At 45.3% G+C, this 14346-nt stretch overlaps 2 protein-coding genes across 4 annotated transcripts; both read right to left on the reverse strand.

The window, feature by feature from the left end:
* Positions 1-99: 99 nt before the first annotated feature.
* Positions 100-7975, reverse strand: LOC120830704 (kinesin-like protein KIF27). 2 transcript variants are annotated; one of them, XM_040195534.2, is made up of 15 exons: positions 7442-7975; positions 7047-7244; positions 5809-6800; positions 5377-5520; positions 5108-5275; positions 4779-4990; positions 4095-4219; positions 3786-3923; positions 3350-3561; positions 3162-3224; positions 2855-3025; positions 2515-2706; positions 2164-2391; positions 1591-1789; positions 100-1470 (listed from the first exon to the last, which is right to left on the reverse strand). In XM_040195534.2, exons 1-15 carry the CDS (start codon positions 7737-7739, stop codon positions 884-886), a joined length of 3927 nt encoding a protein of 1308 aa, XP_040051468.2. In that variant the 5' UTR covers positions 7740-7975; the 3' UTR covers positions 100-883. The 2 variants fall into 2 exon arrangements, with proteins under 2 accessions (XP_040051468.2, XP_040051469.2); XM_040195535.2 differs by having other exon boundaries at positions 7047-7241; positions 7442-7887.
* Positions 7976-8812: 837 nt separating this feature from the next.
* On the reverse strand, positions 8813-14298 carry qng1 (Q-nucleotide N-glycosylase 1). 2 transcript variants are annotated; one of them, XM_078087412.1, is made up of 7 exons: positions 14173-14298; positions 12943-13146; positions 12260-12406; positions 10878-10990; positions 10263-10406; positions 9487-9682; positions 8813-9392 (listed from the first exon to the last, which is right to left on the reverse strand). In XM_078087412.1, exons 2-7 carry the CDS (start codon positions 13130-13132, stop codon positions 9163-9165), a joined length of 1020 nt encoding a protein of 339 aa, XP_077943538.1. In that variant the 5' UTR covers positions 13133-13146; positions 14173-14298; the 3' UTR covers positions 8813-9162. The 2 variants fall into 2 exon arrangements, with proteins under 2 accessions (XP_077943538.1, XP_077943539.1); XM_078087413.1 differs by lacking the exon at positions 14173-14298 and adding an exon at positions 13247-13521.
* Positions 14299-14346: the final 48 nt, after the last annotated feature.

Genomic DNA, 14346 nt, shown 5'->3' on the forward strand with positions numbered 1-14346 from the left:
CAGATCTAAGCGTGTTAATCTCGTAATGTTGAGGGATGTAGCCTTTTCTGGAATGGGGCTCTGGAGGAAGGGTTGATGGAATGAGCCCACACATCATAGTGAGATATGCATATGAGAAAGTTTAATGCACAGGGTTGAACAGTCACACTTGTAAAAATAATTTACACAGCAATCAACATATAACTAAATGTAAGTGCACACAGATCAAACAGGTTTCTGTTTAAATAAATCAAATTCATTAAAAAAACATTACCGTTTTATAGTACTCATATACATACTGTTGTAGTGCAGAAAGCATTGCATCTAGTCTAGTGGTTATTTTAAGTGATATAGTGCTGGAAATTAAAGGTGGAAGACAAGTAATTTCTCTTCACAAGGCACTATTTGACTACATTTGACAAAAGGTTGATGAATGCAAAGTGATATAACATTAGATAACAACAATGATATTTAAAAAGTGCTGCTTTTTGCATTAAACAACTCATTCTCACACAATATACATTAAAATATGTGAGCACCGTGGAAGACGGATAAATAGGAGTGCTATGACAAGAGACCATTCTGGTTCACATCTGGTCACTGTTCCACATTTCACACACTTTCTTCTGCTGTTGTCATTTTTCCACGGTTTTACTATTTTGTGGGATTACATTGACAGCAGTTCTGTCATTTAAAACGAAAAATGCTTAACAAAACCTGTTCAAGGTGCCTCTTATTCTTTGCATTAAATAAACCAGTATTTGGAGAGGATGTTTCAATCCTACAGAATGCATTTTTGAGCTTGCTTATTCACAACACATATTTTACTTTGTCTACTAGCAACCAACACTAATCTGATGTACACACTTCCGCTACCAGGTGACTCATAAGTTCCATGACAACATCATCTGTCAGTGTTTCTGGGCACTTCTATGGAGTCCTCTAGCATTGAATCAGTGCTGGTCTCCACGACAGACTGTCGCCCCCTTGTGGCAGAACTACAGACATGCAGGTCAGCTGAGGAGATCTGTCTCAGCTCTCTGCGAGACAAACGGCCTGGTGTCATCTCTAAAATGTCCCCGGAGTGACCCCTTCTCCCCAGGGACTGTGTGTGTGCCTGGTCGTATTGAAGCATCTTTGTTGTTTTGCGTGCTTGGAGGTCGGAAGACGAGGATGTTTGATGTGCGTGTTTCTTCAAATGAGGATTGTGCTCAGCTTGCATCTTTGTGTGCGTTGTTCCAACCTGTGTCCTTCCGTGTGCCTCATCGCTGTACGTGCGGGGTTCTTTTGCACTCTGGTTTGATTGCACACCGCGTAAGTGTCCGTGCTCCAGTGTGTGTGAGGGCAGAGCGACCGGGTGAAGAGAGTCACCGATGAGCTCTTTGAGTTTCTTTTTAAGCTGCCTACTGGAGCTTTTATAGAAAAACAGCTCTTTCTCCAGATGCTGCAGTCTGTCTTTGATGGGCTGCTGTGACTCTTCTGAAACACCATCTAAACACAAGAACCCCAAGGGAGAGAAAAGTTCATCAAAGATTCTGTGCATTCAATTTCTGTGAGGACCAAACCTTTCACGTCTAAACTGCTTCATCCGGGCTGATGCCATTTCCTCACCTTTAAGTTTCTGCAGCAGTAGCTGGATGTTGTTCTGGTGATGGTGATGCTGCTGGGTGAGCCTGCGGTCTGCATCTAGGGCCAGGCGCTGCATGGAGACCTCCATCTCCCTCAGCAGCGCCTCTTTCTCTCCCGTCTGAAGCTCCAGCTCTTCACAGCGCAAACGCAAACGGCGCTCCTCCTCACGGAGACAAACAACCTGGCCGGATTAAAAATCGAGAATAGAGCAGAGAAAACGCATCATTGCACACATATTCACTAAGGTGTTGGCTGTACCTTTGTTTATACTCACACCTGCAGGGAAAAATAGACAGAGCGATACAGTCAGCTGGAAAGACGATGGACGATGGAGGGAGCATTACAGGAGGTATAGTATAATTATCATTGGAGAAATAGAGAAACACACCTGAGGTTGGACGCTAGCAAAGGTAAATAGCGGAGGAAAAGAGAAGGAGAAGCACTAATCTCTTGCAAATAATAAAGACAAGTAATGGAAAGCAGAGTAAAAGGAAGTGAAGCCAAATCCAGGCAATGGTAAGAAAGCTGTAATGGAGAGCATGCATTTGACCTTGCCTTGTTGAAATATTTGACCAGCAGCTCCGAAGCCTCAGGTGGGGAGAGACTCTTCAGCTTCCTGATGACATCACAGAGTTGGGCAGGTTCGCTGCTTTGTGGCTGCAGCAAAGATGAGTCTTTGATTAACAACTTCCTTTGTTTGTCCTGGATAGAGCGGTTTTTAAACTCCAGAGCAGCGTCCAGAGCTTCAATGGCTTCCTCCAGTTGAAGCAGGCAATGCTCCTCCTACATGAAGACACACAAATCACAGCGCAGAAAGCAATAAACGCTAACGACGACTAAGTTATCATGAAAGAAGGTCCTATACATTACGTCACGTCTATCGTTATCCCTTCCAGTTTTTCTGACCTCCTCGGTGAGCACTCTGTTGTCCTTAAGGCGGAGGTCCAGAGTGTCCCTCCTCTTTGCAAGCGTGTCCCTCTCTTTCTCCAGTTCCTCCATGGTGGCTCCTCCAGACTTCCTCAAACTGCTGCTGCTGTGCAGCTGCTCCCCCAGAGACTCCAACCGCAAGGACACACGCACCAGGTCCTGACTAAGAGCCTGAAAAGTAATTGATAAAAAAACGTTCAGATTGAATAACATGTGTTGTCTTTATCTGATAAGACGCATTGGAAAATAGACCTCAAAATAACAAGCTGAATCCTGAAAAACAAAACACACACAGGCACCACCTCATGTACAGGCTGACCTGACTGGAGCGGAGCATCTTGATCTCCAGTTTGCTCTTCTGCTGCAGACAGCCCTCTCGGCGGACAAGAACCTCCTCTCTCCTCCTCAGCTCCTCCTCCAGCTCCTGCAGCTCTGCTCTCTTCTGAAGCACCCGCTCCTCCTCCTCCTCCAGCCAAACGCAATCATGCAGCTAGGGTGACGACAAGAAGGGGCCAGGCATGTGCGGATGGAGACAAAAGAGGAATTAAGAGCAGAAGACAATGAGGTAAAGATAATAGCGAAGGAGGGCTTTAGTATAGAAGAATCTTTACTGACTCCATATTTACCTGTTGCTTTAACTCTTTCTGGTGATTGCGTTTGCTTACAGTCAAAACGCCTGACTTTTGCTCCTAGGAACAAAAACACAAATCATATTTCACGCACGCTGCGCCGTCAACTATGTTCCTCTCTTTTCCCATTTTGCGGTGTGGACCACGCAGGAGATTTTCCATGTTCATCAATCTGTACAACTAACCCTGTTTTGGTCTGGTTCTTCGCTGGAGCTGGACTCTCTTTGCTGACCGAGGCTGCTTTGAAGTTGTTCCCTCTGCCGTCTCATGTGCCGCAGGCTGTGGTACATCTCCGATCGGACCTGCTGGCTTTGCACGGAAAGGCTCGCCAACACGCTGGCTCCGCTGCCATGCTCACGGTGTCTCCCGTGTCGGTCCGCTGCTCTGGTCTCCTTGTCTGCAGACAAATACACATTATTTATATATCTATATTGTTAGGATTCACTGGTGTCGTGCAGTAGTTTTTTGGAGATTCCCAGGGGATTTAATGTGAAATGAGAATGAGCCACCTCATTGTAAACAGTACAGCATTGCGATCATGTCAACAGAACCACAGTTGGTCTTTCTCTCTGTTGCTGTCCCTGAACAGACAGACACAGTGTCTTTTTTCTATAGACCCACCAGTTTTGTCAAGCTCTTTGATGAGTTCCTCCTTCATGCGCATGTTAACGGACAGATCTTGGATCCTTCTTTGAGTAACGCTGGCTCTAAGTCTCGCCTTCCTCGTGTGGCTTTGCTTCGCGAGGTTTTCCTTGGTCCCTGAGAAGAAATAGCCCCTGACGATATGAGCAGGAAACAAACTGTTGTATATGAAATAAGTCCGTGGTAAAGTTACAGAAGAGCTCTGACACAAGGCAGCATGCTCCTAACCGTAGAAAAGAACAAGGAAACATCGTACTGCAAAATAAAGTCAAATACATGTGAATAGACCTGTAGCTTGCTGAGGCTGCGATAGATGGGATGGATTTCCGTTGCATGTTTCGTCTAGTCCAGAGTCATTTTCTTTCTCAGCTGATTTCTTCTGCCGGCAGCTCCATGTTCGGTTTAAGGAACGCCTGCAGTAACGACACAATATTTCAATAGGCAGATCGTTGTCTGAATGAAATTGATGGCTGTGAAATGGAGGTGCCCTGGTTGTGTTCCCGTGGTATACACCGCACTGATATTATTACGTATCAGATGGGAAAAAGAGTTATTCATCAAGAGTGCATGTAAGAGCCTTGGATCAGAACACATCAGCTCCTTTGATCTTCTGTAAAAGCAGTGTGCTGCTTTCTTCATCTCCACAACACGTGCAGAGGGGTGTCACATCCTATACGGCTGTATTAAAGGGCTATGACGAATATTAACACCAGGTCTTTCATGAGTTGTTATTATCCTCAAAATGAAGGAAATTAAAGCAGCATTTTTGCTGTCATTGCTTCACTGAAACTAATTCTCTCTAGTTTGACTCTTTCCCCATGTTAGGGAGTGGTGGTCACTGCTCTACAATGTGAGAGCAGGCGAGGGATAAATGTTTCCACGCCTATTAGCTGAAATAGTATTTGTTGCATTGAATCACCGGGGGGCCGGATAGAGACAGAATCAGTAGGCTTGTGTTACACAGGCTCTTACCTAAATCCCATTCTTCCCACAAAGATATCATTCTCGTCCTCATCCTCGTCCTCTTCCTGCTCTTGAGCACCATCTTTGCCCTCTGCTTGTTGTTTTATGAATGGACAGTACACCTCCTCCTTCTCCTCAATCTCAGCCAGCAGGAGATGACTGCGCATCTTAAAGGCTGCCATCACCCTCTCCAGTGAATAAGCCGGTGGACTGGAGTGAATCTAAAAACACACATGCAGTGGGACAGATATATGCACAGCCATGGACATGTGCAACAGTTACAAAACACACACACACACACACACACATACAGAGTACAAAACAGCGCAGCAACTTACCCTCCTGGGAGGTCCGTGCCCACAACTGTTGCTGATGAGAGGGACACTCTGGGATCTCTTCCCAGAGGCCCCTGTTTCCACGGTTGCCCCTGAGGTTGCACCCCTAAAGGTCACCAGGTCGCTGCGAAGATGGTTTATCAGGATCCGCTGGTCCACAAGTTGTTCAGTCTGAAATAAGTCAACCAGAAATATGTGCACACGTTTCTTTTGATGGTGAAGTATGGGGCTGTATTTGCTTCTGTCCTTTCCTGTATTAGTGTTGTACTCACCTGTATACGAGTGCGTTCCTTTTCCTCCTCCAAGGCCTGAAGGTGGGTTTTGCTCTCTTGAAGAAGTACCTCTACTTGTTTTTGAACCTGCCTCATCTCTGCATCTCTCTGCTCCAATAGCTGTTCCTCTATGGTGAGATTCTCCTAAGACAGAGATGAAGAGAGAGTGAATCTTTAAGTCAAAATAGCTGTATTGTCTATGTAACTAAGGCTTTTGAAAGTATGGTCCCCTCTCAGGGAAATAGATATATCACAGTGGACAAGACATCTTGTAATACAATATGCAGGCGTAACTAATAACATTAAAGTGGCTTGATTCCATACAGATGTCAGCATGCATGACTGCAGTGCCACACCTTAATGGAATGCAGCCTTTATGAACGTCATTTGACCTTTGGGATCTGACCTTTACTTTTCACTTGCTATTACTACCTTGCATTGGCTGAGTTCTTCTCTGAGCTTCGATATGGTGTCGTGGTGGGGTCGATCAGAACAGTCCTTCTCATATGCTTGAAATGAGCGATTGGCAGCCGTCAGCCTCTCCTGCCAATCCTGCAGCCGCTGCCTGAAGGAAGGACTAGAAGTGGGGTTGGGGACATCTGCAAGCAGGACAGCAGCTTCCTGTGCCAGGAGGCGGTACTGCGTCGGTTCCTCTTGGTCCACCGTATTGTCTTGAGGAGACATCCTCATCTGAATGGGCTCTTTGACGCTGTCCCCCTCTTCAGCTCTTCCATCTGTCCTCTCCCTTTCCATCTCTCTCTCCTTCTCTTTCAGCAGCTCTCTCAGTGTCTGTAGTTCATACTCGAGCTCGCTCAGTCGAGCCTCACCAGGGTCCCAGGTTGTCGGACACGTTTTGACCTCTCTCTGAGTAGATGCGGCTCTAGGGCAGTTACGGATGTGACGGGCCTTGGATGCAAACTGCAGGACACTCAGCGTCTCGGCCACGCTTTGGTGAGAGGGGCTCACGCATGCCACCATCAGCGTGTGGGCGCTGCCTCCCAGCGAATCACGGAGCAGACGGGTGATCTTGGCATCGCGATACGGCACGTGCGCACCGTTGCAGCCGTTGCCCCGGCGGTTCCGGCCAGGGTCAGAGAGGGCGCGGATGACGTTGCCCAGCGCGAGCAGCCCCGCATTGATGTGAACAGACTCCTTGAGACGCGTTCCAGTGTTACCGGTTTTACCGGCACGCTCCGAGCCCGCGAGGTCGACTAAACAGAGTTTGGAAGAGCGGACGGATTGTGAGGAGGAGGAGTTGTTGCCGTGGTAACACTGGATGAGCTGAAGGGTGAGGATGGCGTGAGAGCGACTGGAGTGATCGTTCATCCCTGTGGTGCCAGTGCGACGCAGGGCATTGCCGGTCTCCAGAACACTCCGGAGCTCCTCTGCTGAGGTGACAACCGTCTCTTTGGCTCCCACCACCACTGAAAACACAAACAGAACCACTCAGTAATGTTTCAGAGAAACACACTGAGTTGGGACATTACTCTCACCAGCGGCCAGTAAGCCAGGTCCAAACAAGTGCCATTGTTTGGACCTGGCTTACTGGGTTGAGAGAATATGTCTCACAGATGTTGTTTAAGGGAAATCCAATGAGCTTGTTTTCATAAGTACATCGTATTTTGTCTCATTGGCTTGCCGGTTAAAAAATACAGTACTTTTTCACCGACCTGTGTTTCCCTTCTCATCATCTCTGATGAGAAGCTCTTTGTGAATGGTGTGTAGCTCCAGCAGATCTCTTAGTTCCTCCATGTACAGCTCCATGTAAGACACCCGCACGGTGGCTTCCACGTCATCGCCGTTCTCCCTCCTCTCCCCCAGCAGCAAGAACAGATCCTCGGCCACACAGTCGATTATTCCTCCCTCTTCTTCCGAAGTTTTTGGAAGGAACAATCACATGAACAAAAACATAACGTACATGTTGCAGGGAACAACAGAGCAGAGCAAACATCCCTTTAAACATAAAGCAAAGATGACTCATTATAAAGAAGTTCAAATACATTTAACCTCATTCTTCCAGCTATTAGTTCTTTTAAAAGCAGCCTTTTGGATCTCTCCAACCTACCCAGGTTTCCCCCTCCGAGTGTGTACGTCTTCCCCGAGCCCGTCTGTCCATAGCAGAAGACGGTGGCGTTGTAGCCCTCCACCAGGGACTCCACCAGCGGCTGCACGCAGCACGCGTACACCTCGTCCTGGTCGGCCGTCGGTCCGAACGCGTGGTCGAAGGAGAAGAGCCGGTCGGAGCCGAGCAGCACCTGTGCGGAGCCCGGCACGGCCCGCACGCACACCTGGTGGTTGTGTAGGACCTCTTTGGGAAGGAGGGGACGGATGCGCAGCGCCACCCGGACACACACCTCGCTCATGACGGCCGGGAGTTTAAGAATTACGCCACCGTGGTGTGTCGACGGCGAGCGGCAGTAACTTGTCACTTTACCGTGTCGGGCGTTCTGTCGGCGTTTGTTAACTTTGTGCCCATGCCACGTTTGTTGTCGTTTCTCGGTTGCCCGGGAAACCGCCTCCGCGGTGCCGCTGCAGTCGAGGAGAGCGCGCTCAAGAGTCTTCTTTGAGGGCGGCCCGAGTGATGCTGAGAGGCAACAGCGCCCCCCGGCGACACGGTGTGGAGTCACACAACAGACTGACTCACCAGAGTATCGTGAAACAGGAGTTTAAAACAAAATAAAAACAGTTAGTAATAACCCCAAATACTAATATTTATTAATATGACATATTATATAATGATAAGGAACGTGACCGTGACAATGTATGTGATATGATCATAGATTATTTAATATCATTTTTTTTATACTGTCTAGTCCTTAACATACATGTACAGTCAGTCAAACGTTTGGACAATGAATTGAATGACAAAATGGGTCCAAACTTTTAACTGGTATTTTATATATAACTGAATGCACCCAAACACTAGATTATTTCCTTCACATAATTGGAGCTGCATCATTTTTTTAATCTATTTATTTTATTTATTTATCAATGTGTTTTTGGATTAGGTAGCCATCCATTGGAGCTGCTTTTATTTTAAATATATACTATCTTTTCATACCTAAAATTAAGCTTTTATACATTATAAATCTCTTTGAAAGATTAAAAGTTTCCCATCTGACGTCCGGCTTTAAGGTAAACATATGTGGATGATGGATGTGGATGATGGATGTGGATGTCAAGGATCATCCACATCCATCATCAACATCTCTTTGAAAGATTAAAAGTTTCCCATCTGACGTCCTGCTTTAAGGTAAACATATGTGGATGATGGATGTGGATGATGGATGTGGATGTCAAGGATCATCCACATCCATCATCAACATCTCTTTGAAAGATTAAAAGTTTCCCATCTGACGACCTGCTTTAAGGTAAACATATGTGAAATACAAACGCAGTGCAACAAATCTCCAAAAAAGCAGAAACTTCCAAAATCTAAAGAAAATATTTTATTTTCACTGTTGACCTCACAGAGATTAAGCCGGTGCAGATACACACATTTTTCGATTGTGTATTCTCACATACAGTAAATCATCACTCGCAGCGAGAAATTTGAGAAAAATGTTCTGCATCAACAACAGTAAACATTTGAATTGACTGCTAATGGACAACAGTGTTACTACCCAATTAAATCAACAGGCGAAATGAAAGCGCTACCTGTTTCTATTACAGCTGGAGAGAAGCCAATTTGTACATAGATCTGGCACAGAGACGTGATTGGCTTTATCCCAGGAAAAGGCACCGATGCCAAGTACTGTACTGTATGCAATGGCGCCACCCGGTTCGTCAATAGTAAATACAACGTGTGTGGTGTATTGGAATGTGGGCCATCTCTTTGTGGTGCTTCTTGGCATAAGGCCACAGGTAGAAGTCGATGACTGCGGAGTTGATGCTGCAGGTCTGTCCGTCCCTCTGGTGCACCAGCTTGCGAAGACGATCTTTTATCAGCTCCACGGACCAAATCGAACAGCCTCGGATCTCGATCTCTCTCCTGTCTCCTGAACTCAGCACCTCCCCTGGTTAAAAAATGGAGAGATTATACCTTACAGTCTGTGAACGATTGCTTCCCCCACGACCGGAGAGACACGTGCAGATACGCTGCTGCCTCACCGCTGTTCAGTGTCTGCATCAGCGCCTGAGAGTATCGTAGTGCTCCGAGGTAGACGAGAACCTGAGGGACCCTGTAGTCTGCGAACATGGTGAGCCAGTCCATGTCAATGATGTCCCCCTCTCCTCTGGCCTCCATCACGCCCCAGAAATCGGCCACCAGGATCTGCGCTCGCTTGTAGAACGAGATTCTCCTCCCCTGAAAACCAACAGCGGCGCAGCTCTACACTCGCTCATAGATCCTTGATGCGATGTTGGTTCTAATGCGTTTCGTTCACAATGATGCCGTTAATGGACAAGCGAAGAGGGCTGAATGGTTGGTGTGAAGGGAGCGTTACTGCCACACTGTCACTGGCCAGGAGATGGAACTCTCACATCGCAATTCAGCTTAAGTTCTTCAAACGCAAAGACTTATCTCAGACCAGGTACACTTCCTTTATGATTTCAACCTTTAAAAGAATGTATATTGCTAAAATACTAATATTTAAATTGTCTTCAGAGATATGCAGTACAAATAATGGTCATACACCCAATTTGAGAGGAAAACTGAAGCACGCCATGTAGCAGCAATGCAAAACTAAAAAGATAAAAAACCTTTGGGTTAATTTTTAGATCTATTTGTAAATATAATTCAACCAGAATTCATAATCATTTTAGTACCTGAGATGTTGTACATTTTTTATTATTGTCTTGTCTCTGAACTTGATGGGTTGTAAAAATATAATATATTCTTGGAAGTTGTTGTGGAAAATTGAACTTATTGACCCCTCCAATCTCACCTCATGAGTGGCCTCGTCCCTGTAGGAAGGGATCTTCTTCACAATGAGTTCCACCATCTCACGGGCGTCATTCCCAGCTTGGCTGATAAAACTCCGGAAGCTTCCGCCATGTTCCTGCAGCACGCGACCGCCTTCGGTGAGCACCTTGATGGAAAGATCCACAGTGTGATGTGTTCAAATTGAACTGTGTCGAGGAGAAGCGGGTTAAAGAGCAGCACACCTTCAATTAACACGTAGCATTAATGGACTATAGTTAAGCTGGTGATGTAACAACAACACCCACAATAATTAAATGAGCCTCAAAATCTGTCAAGGATCATCCACGCGCAATTACCGTAAGCACGCAAATACGTCACGCGCTATCTAGGGACGTAATAATACACCGCGTACCTTCTTTGTTCAGTCTATTGACCTTTTTTTTTGTTGCTTTGTGCTGCAGAAGTGCTGAGAATTGATTTCCAGAAGTACGCTTTGAATTCAGGAGTGTGACATACGACGCTTAGCAAAGACACAAGGCACCGATGTACCAACAGTGAAACCAATGTCGAGTCATCCAGGCAGCGTGTGGATTTGGATGATTGCTGTTTCTCTATTGTCCTGAGTGCGGGACGGAACCTGGTGGCGCTCCTGAAGCATGGGCATGGGTGTCTGGTTGTCTGATCGGAGGACATGTCCCAACTCCTCCACACTCATCTGGGAGAAGTACTTTGGATCCGTGATGGGTACACCTGTGGACAGCGGTGGAACAAGCGTTCAGCTTCCTCTATTTAAGTAAAGATATCAGTCCAAAAATAGTCACTTACAAGTGAAAACCAACACACACAGTGCTAAATGTACTGAAAGCCTCAAAAGTCAAATCAACATTATAATAATATATTCTATTATTCAGTTGTTATAATTTCCACAAAACGTATGAGCATTTTAATGTTGTAGTTTGGTAATGTGGAGACAATTTTGGGTACCGTGTGTATACTGGGTGGATTGTAGTACTGCGTCATATCTTATAAGCATATAATATGGATTTTTATTGTAAAGCCACTAGAACCTAAAGCTTTCAGATAGATGGAGTTAAACCTGCAATATTTCTCTCTGGAATGGAGTGAAAGAGAACTATAGAGTAACTGAAAATATTTCTCAATTGTGACCTTGAATAAATGTACTTAGTTACGGTATATTCCGTCAACGCTTGAGGAGGGGAGGATGACGGATTTGTATTCACTACTGGAGAGAGAGAGAGAGAAGACCCTCAAGCTACTAAGTTATGAAGTTACAGCGTTTTATAATTACAGGAATACGACTCCAGAGAAGCCAATTCTCGCTAGAGGCTTAAAAGACATAAGTTGTTCTGATATCAGGCCGCCAACCCCTGAGATTCACACTCTGGAGCGGAGCTACCTGAGCTTTTCTGAGACAATCTGCTGTAATTATAAGGGCCACAGCGACCACACATTGAGAGCAATATTCCATATGAGACATAATTGATTCATATCCGGAGTCAGACACACTAATTATGAACGATGCACAGGGGCATGCAGAGCTACAAGCAATTTCCCCAGCAGTCAAGTTGAAGTAAAGGGCACATACGCAATAATTGGTGATCGCAGTGCACAACAAAGGCATACAGAAAAGGGGCGGGAAGAAATAGAGAAAGAGACATCAGAAAGGGGCTTGAAGGTAAATCTTTCTCTCCAGAGATGAAGCTGCTAACAAAGAGGATTAATAATTCTGACATTTTATCACCCAGATGGTTACTTACCAGTACAATCGGGTTTATTTTCTGTGCACATTTGAAGAATCCTGCCAAAATTTCACGCGCCAAATATAAGCTATGACGCATCGTCTCTTCACACGTTAGAAAGGAGGTGGGTTTGTGTACCAGCTGAATCAATGATCCATTAAAACATTACCTGTTATTTTTAACAAATTAAATGTTGTTGTACCAGCCTTCTAAGAAAGTAAGGCCAAAAACCAGATGCATGATTTATTGGTGCGCTCACCTTCCTCCATGGCCCTGGTGATGGCAGCACACAGGGTCAAGTAGCCCGTGTACGTGGTCCCTTTATAAGTCACCTCACACTGTTGACTTTCTTTCTCGGGCCAAAAAGAGAAGTTCATGGTGTCTACAACAAACACCCAGTTCAACGCCTGCAATGTTGAACAACACAAATCATCCAGAGAGCAGATAAAAAGTCAGAGGAACAAGAGAACAAAATGCAGTGAGCAGGCAGGAACTTACTGTTCTACACAAAACATTCGGTTTTAAAATGTTCTTCACTCAAGCTTAATTTACAGGAGATATACAGATTTAGGGGATGAAAACTTGTGGATACAGGTGATGGTCAATATATAGATGTTCCGTTCACCAGTTGTTCCCTTGAATTATCATTTCACTGTTCAGCAAAAATCAACATCCGAATCATCATTATTTTGATTATTTGGGTCCAGTTTTCATTAATCAAGAATTTAGGGTAACCTGGTTCTATATCGCTGGATCACATTGAGAGCAATTTTTTATTAAAAAAGCTGATAATTAGACAATTACCATTAATTATAATTGTTTTAGCAGGATGGAAGATAACAATTCGGACCACAAATGAATTAATTAATTCATCGCTATTGCAATGTGTACTTTGAGATATTCACTAATTTCTCTGAGTGGTCCTGGATGTTGACAGACTCCCCTGGTCAGAGGTGGGAGACGGAGCTAACGGATTCGCCTTCTTCCAGCCACTGGCGGTCAGATCCTCACTGTGCCGGAGGTGGTACAGCATCTCCGCCACCTTCTGCACTCCTTCCTCTTCGATGAACACATCCCGACTGCGCTCGGCTACGAACTGCCCAGACTCCCGAGGAAACAGAATCTGCTCCATGATGGACACCACCACTGTACGAAGAAGAGCAACACACCCGACGGGACACATGTAAATGTGAATACAACGGCCAGCCGTCGCTTAGTGAATCAAAGATCACTGGTAATAATTGACCTTTTTCCTTCTGCTGGTGTACGTCAATAGAAAGTGAATCATAGGCCTTTTTATTTGCAATTACCCACAACTTAATTTGCTTGTTGTGTGATATTGGGCCAGTACTTCTGTACGAGGGGTCAAGTCAGACACATCACACGGTCTTGGTGAGCAGCTTCTGAGCGCATGCATTGGTGGGTGAAGAGGAAGACGTCAACGCCGGTGGCCTTTTCATACGGAAATCGCCACTATGCTTCATTCTGTGGAGGTTGCATTTGGAGGATAATCTTCCTGCTTCATTAGATCAATCACAATGAAAATACGTCAAGATGGGAAAGATGAAAGCAGGAACAAGACTGTTTTCAAAAAAAAATCTATGCTGTTTTTCAAACTTCCTTTTCAGTGTTTTTATGGTAGAGCTTCATTCTCATCTCTTGTTGGCAAGGTGCACAAAACATAAAAGCCCTGCAAACAGGACCATCCCATTATGAAAACCAAAAGAACTCAATTATGTCCTTCTTTGAGAACTTGTAAAAGGTGCCTGGATCTATTCCATCTTTCTGAAGTGTCCAAAGCCTGCGTGTTGATGTGTTCCATATCAGACTGATAATAGGAGACAATGACGTCGAACATAGTGGCTTGGTGGAGCACATTTATTTTCACTATTTTCTCTGTGCTGAGAGTGGACGTTATTAGTAGAAAAAGCAGTACCGTGCATTGGGTAATAAGATATACCAGGTAACCTACATCACGTGATTACGCTTCACTGAACACCGGACGAGCAAAGTGCATTTAATAAACGGACTGTGGCGGATTCAAGCTCGCAAAAGACTTTCTCACCACCAACGCGGACATTATACAGCGTTCACACCGTGGATTCTCTTTCCATGGAAACCCTACTGTTTGTGTTATTATCCGTTCAAACATGGATGTTTGGCTTAACTTACCGATGAATGCTTCTGAAGTAACGTTATCGCCTACAAATAGCTGTTGTGTTACTCCGTATTTTCACTACCTGGTTTGCAGCGATTGACCAATCAGAGCTGCGTTGTGAGCTCACCGCCGGCTGACCGACCAATGACAGCGAGGCAGGAAAGGAACCCGGAAGACACAATATCCCA

Source organism: Gasterosteus aculeatus, chromosome 13 (genome assembly GCF_964276395.1).
Source record: "Gasterosteus aculeatus chromosome 13, fGasAcu3.hap1.1, whole genome shotgun sequence".
In the NCBI taxonomy this organism is placed as follows: Eukaryota; Metazoa; Chordata; class Actinopteri; order Perciformes; family Gasterosteidae; genus Gasterosteus; species Gasterosteus aculeatus.

What these genes read in the sequence shown, in the direction of transcription:
- LOC120830704 (XM_040195534.2), bottom strand. Translation starts at nt 7,739, where the DNA reads ATGAGCGAGGTGTGTGTCCGGGTGGCGCTGCGCATCCGTCCCCTCCTT. An exon ending in TGATGAGAAGGGAAACACAG is followed by an intron (nt 6,801 to 7,046) that starts GTCGGTGAAAAA and finishes TTGTGTTTTCAG; the next exon opens with TGGTGGTGGGAGCCAAAGAG. An exon ending in AGAAAGAGTTAAAGCAACAG is followed by an intron (nt 3,026 to 3,161) that starts GTAAATATGGAG and finishes TCGTCACCCTAG; the next exon opens with CTGCATGATTGCGTTTGGCT.
- qng1 (XM_078087412.1), bottom strand. Translation starts at nt 13,132, where the DNA reads ATGGAGCAGATTCTGTTTCCTCGGGAGTCTGGGCAGTTCGTAGCCGAG. An exon ending in GGGACGAGGCCACTCATGAG is followed by an intron (nt 9,683 to 10,262) that starts GTGAGATTGGAG and finishes GTTGGTTTTCAG; the next exon opens with GGGAGGAGAATCTCGTTCTA. An exon ending in GATGCAGACACTGAACAGCG is followed by an intron (nt 9,393 to 9,486) that starts GTGAGGCAGCAG and finishes TTTTTTAACCAG; the next exon opens with GGGAGGTGCTGAGTTCAGGA.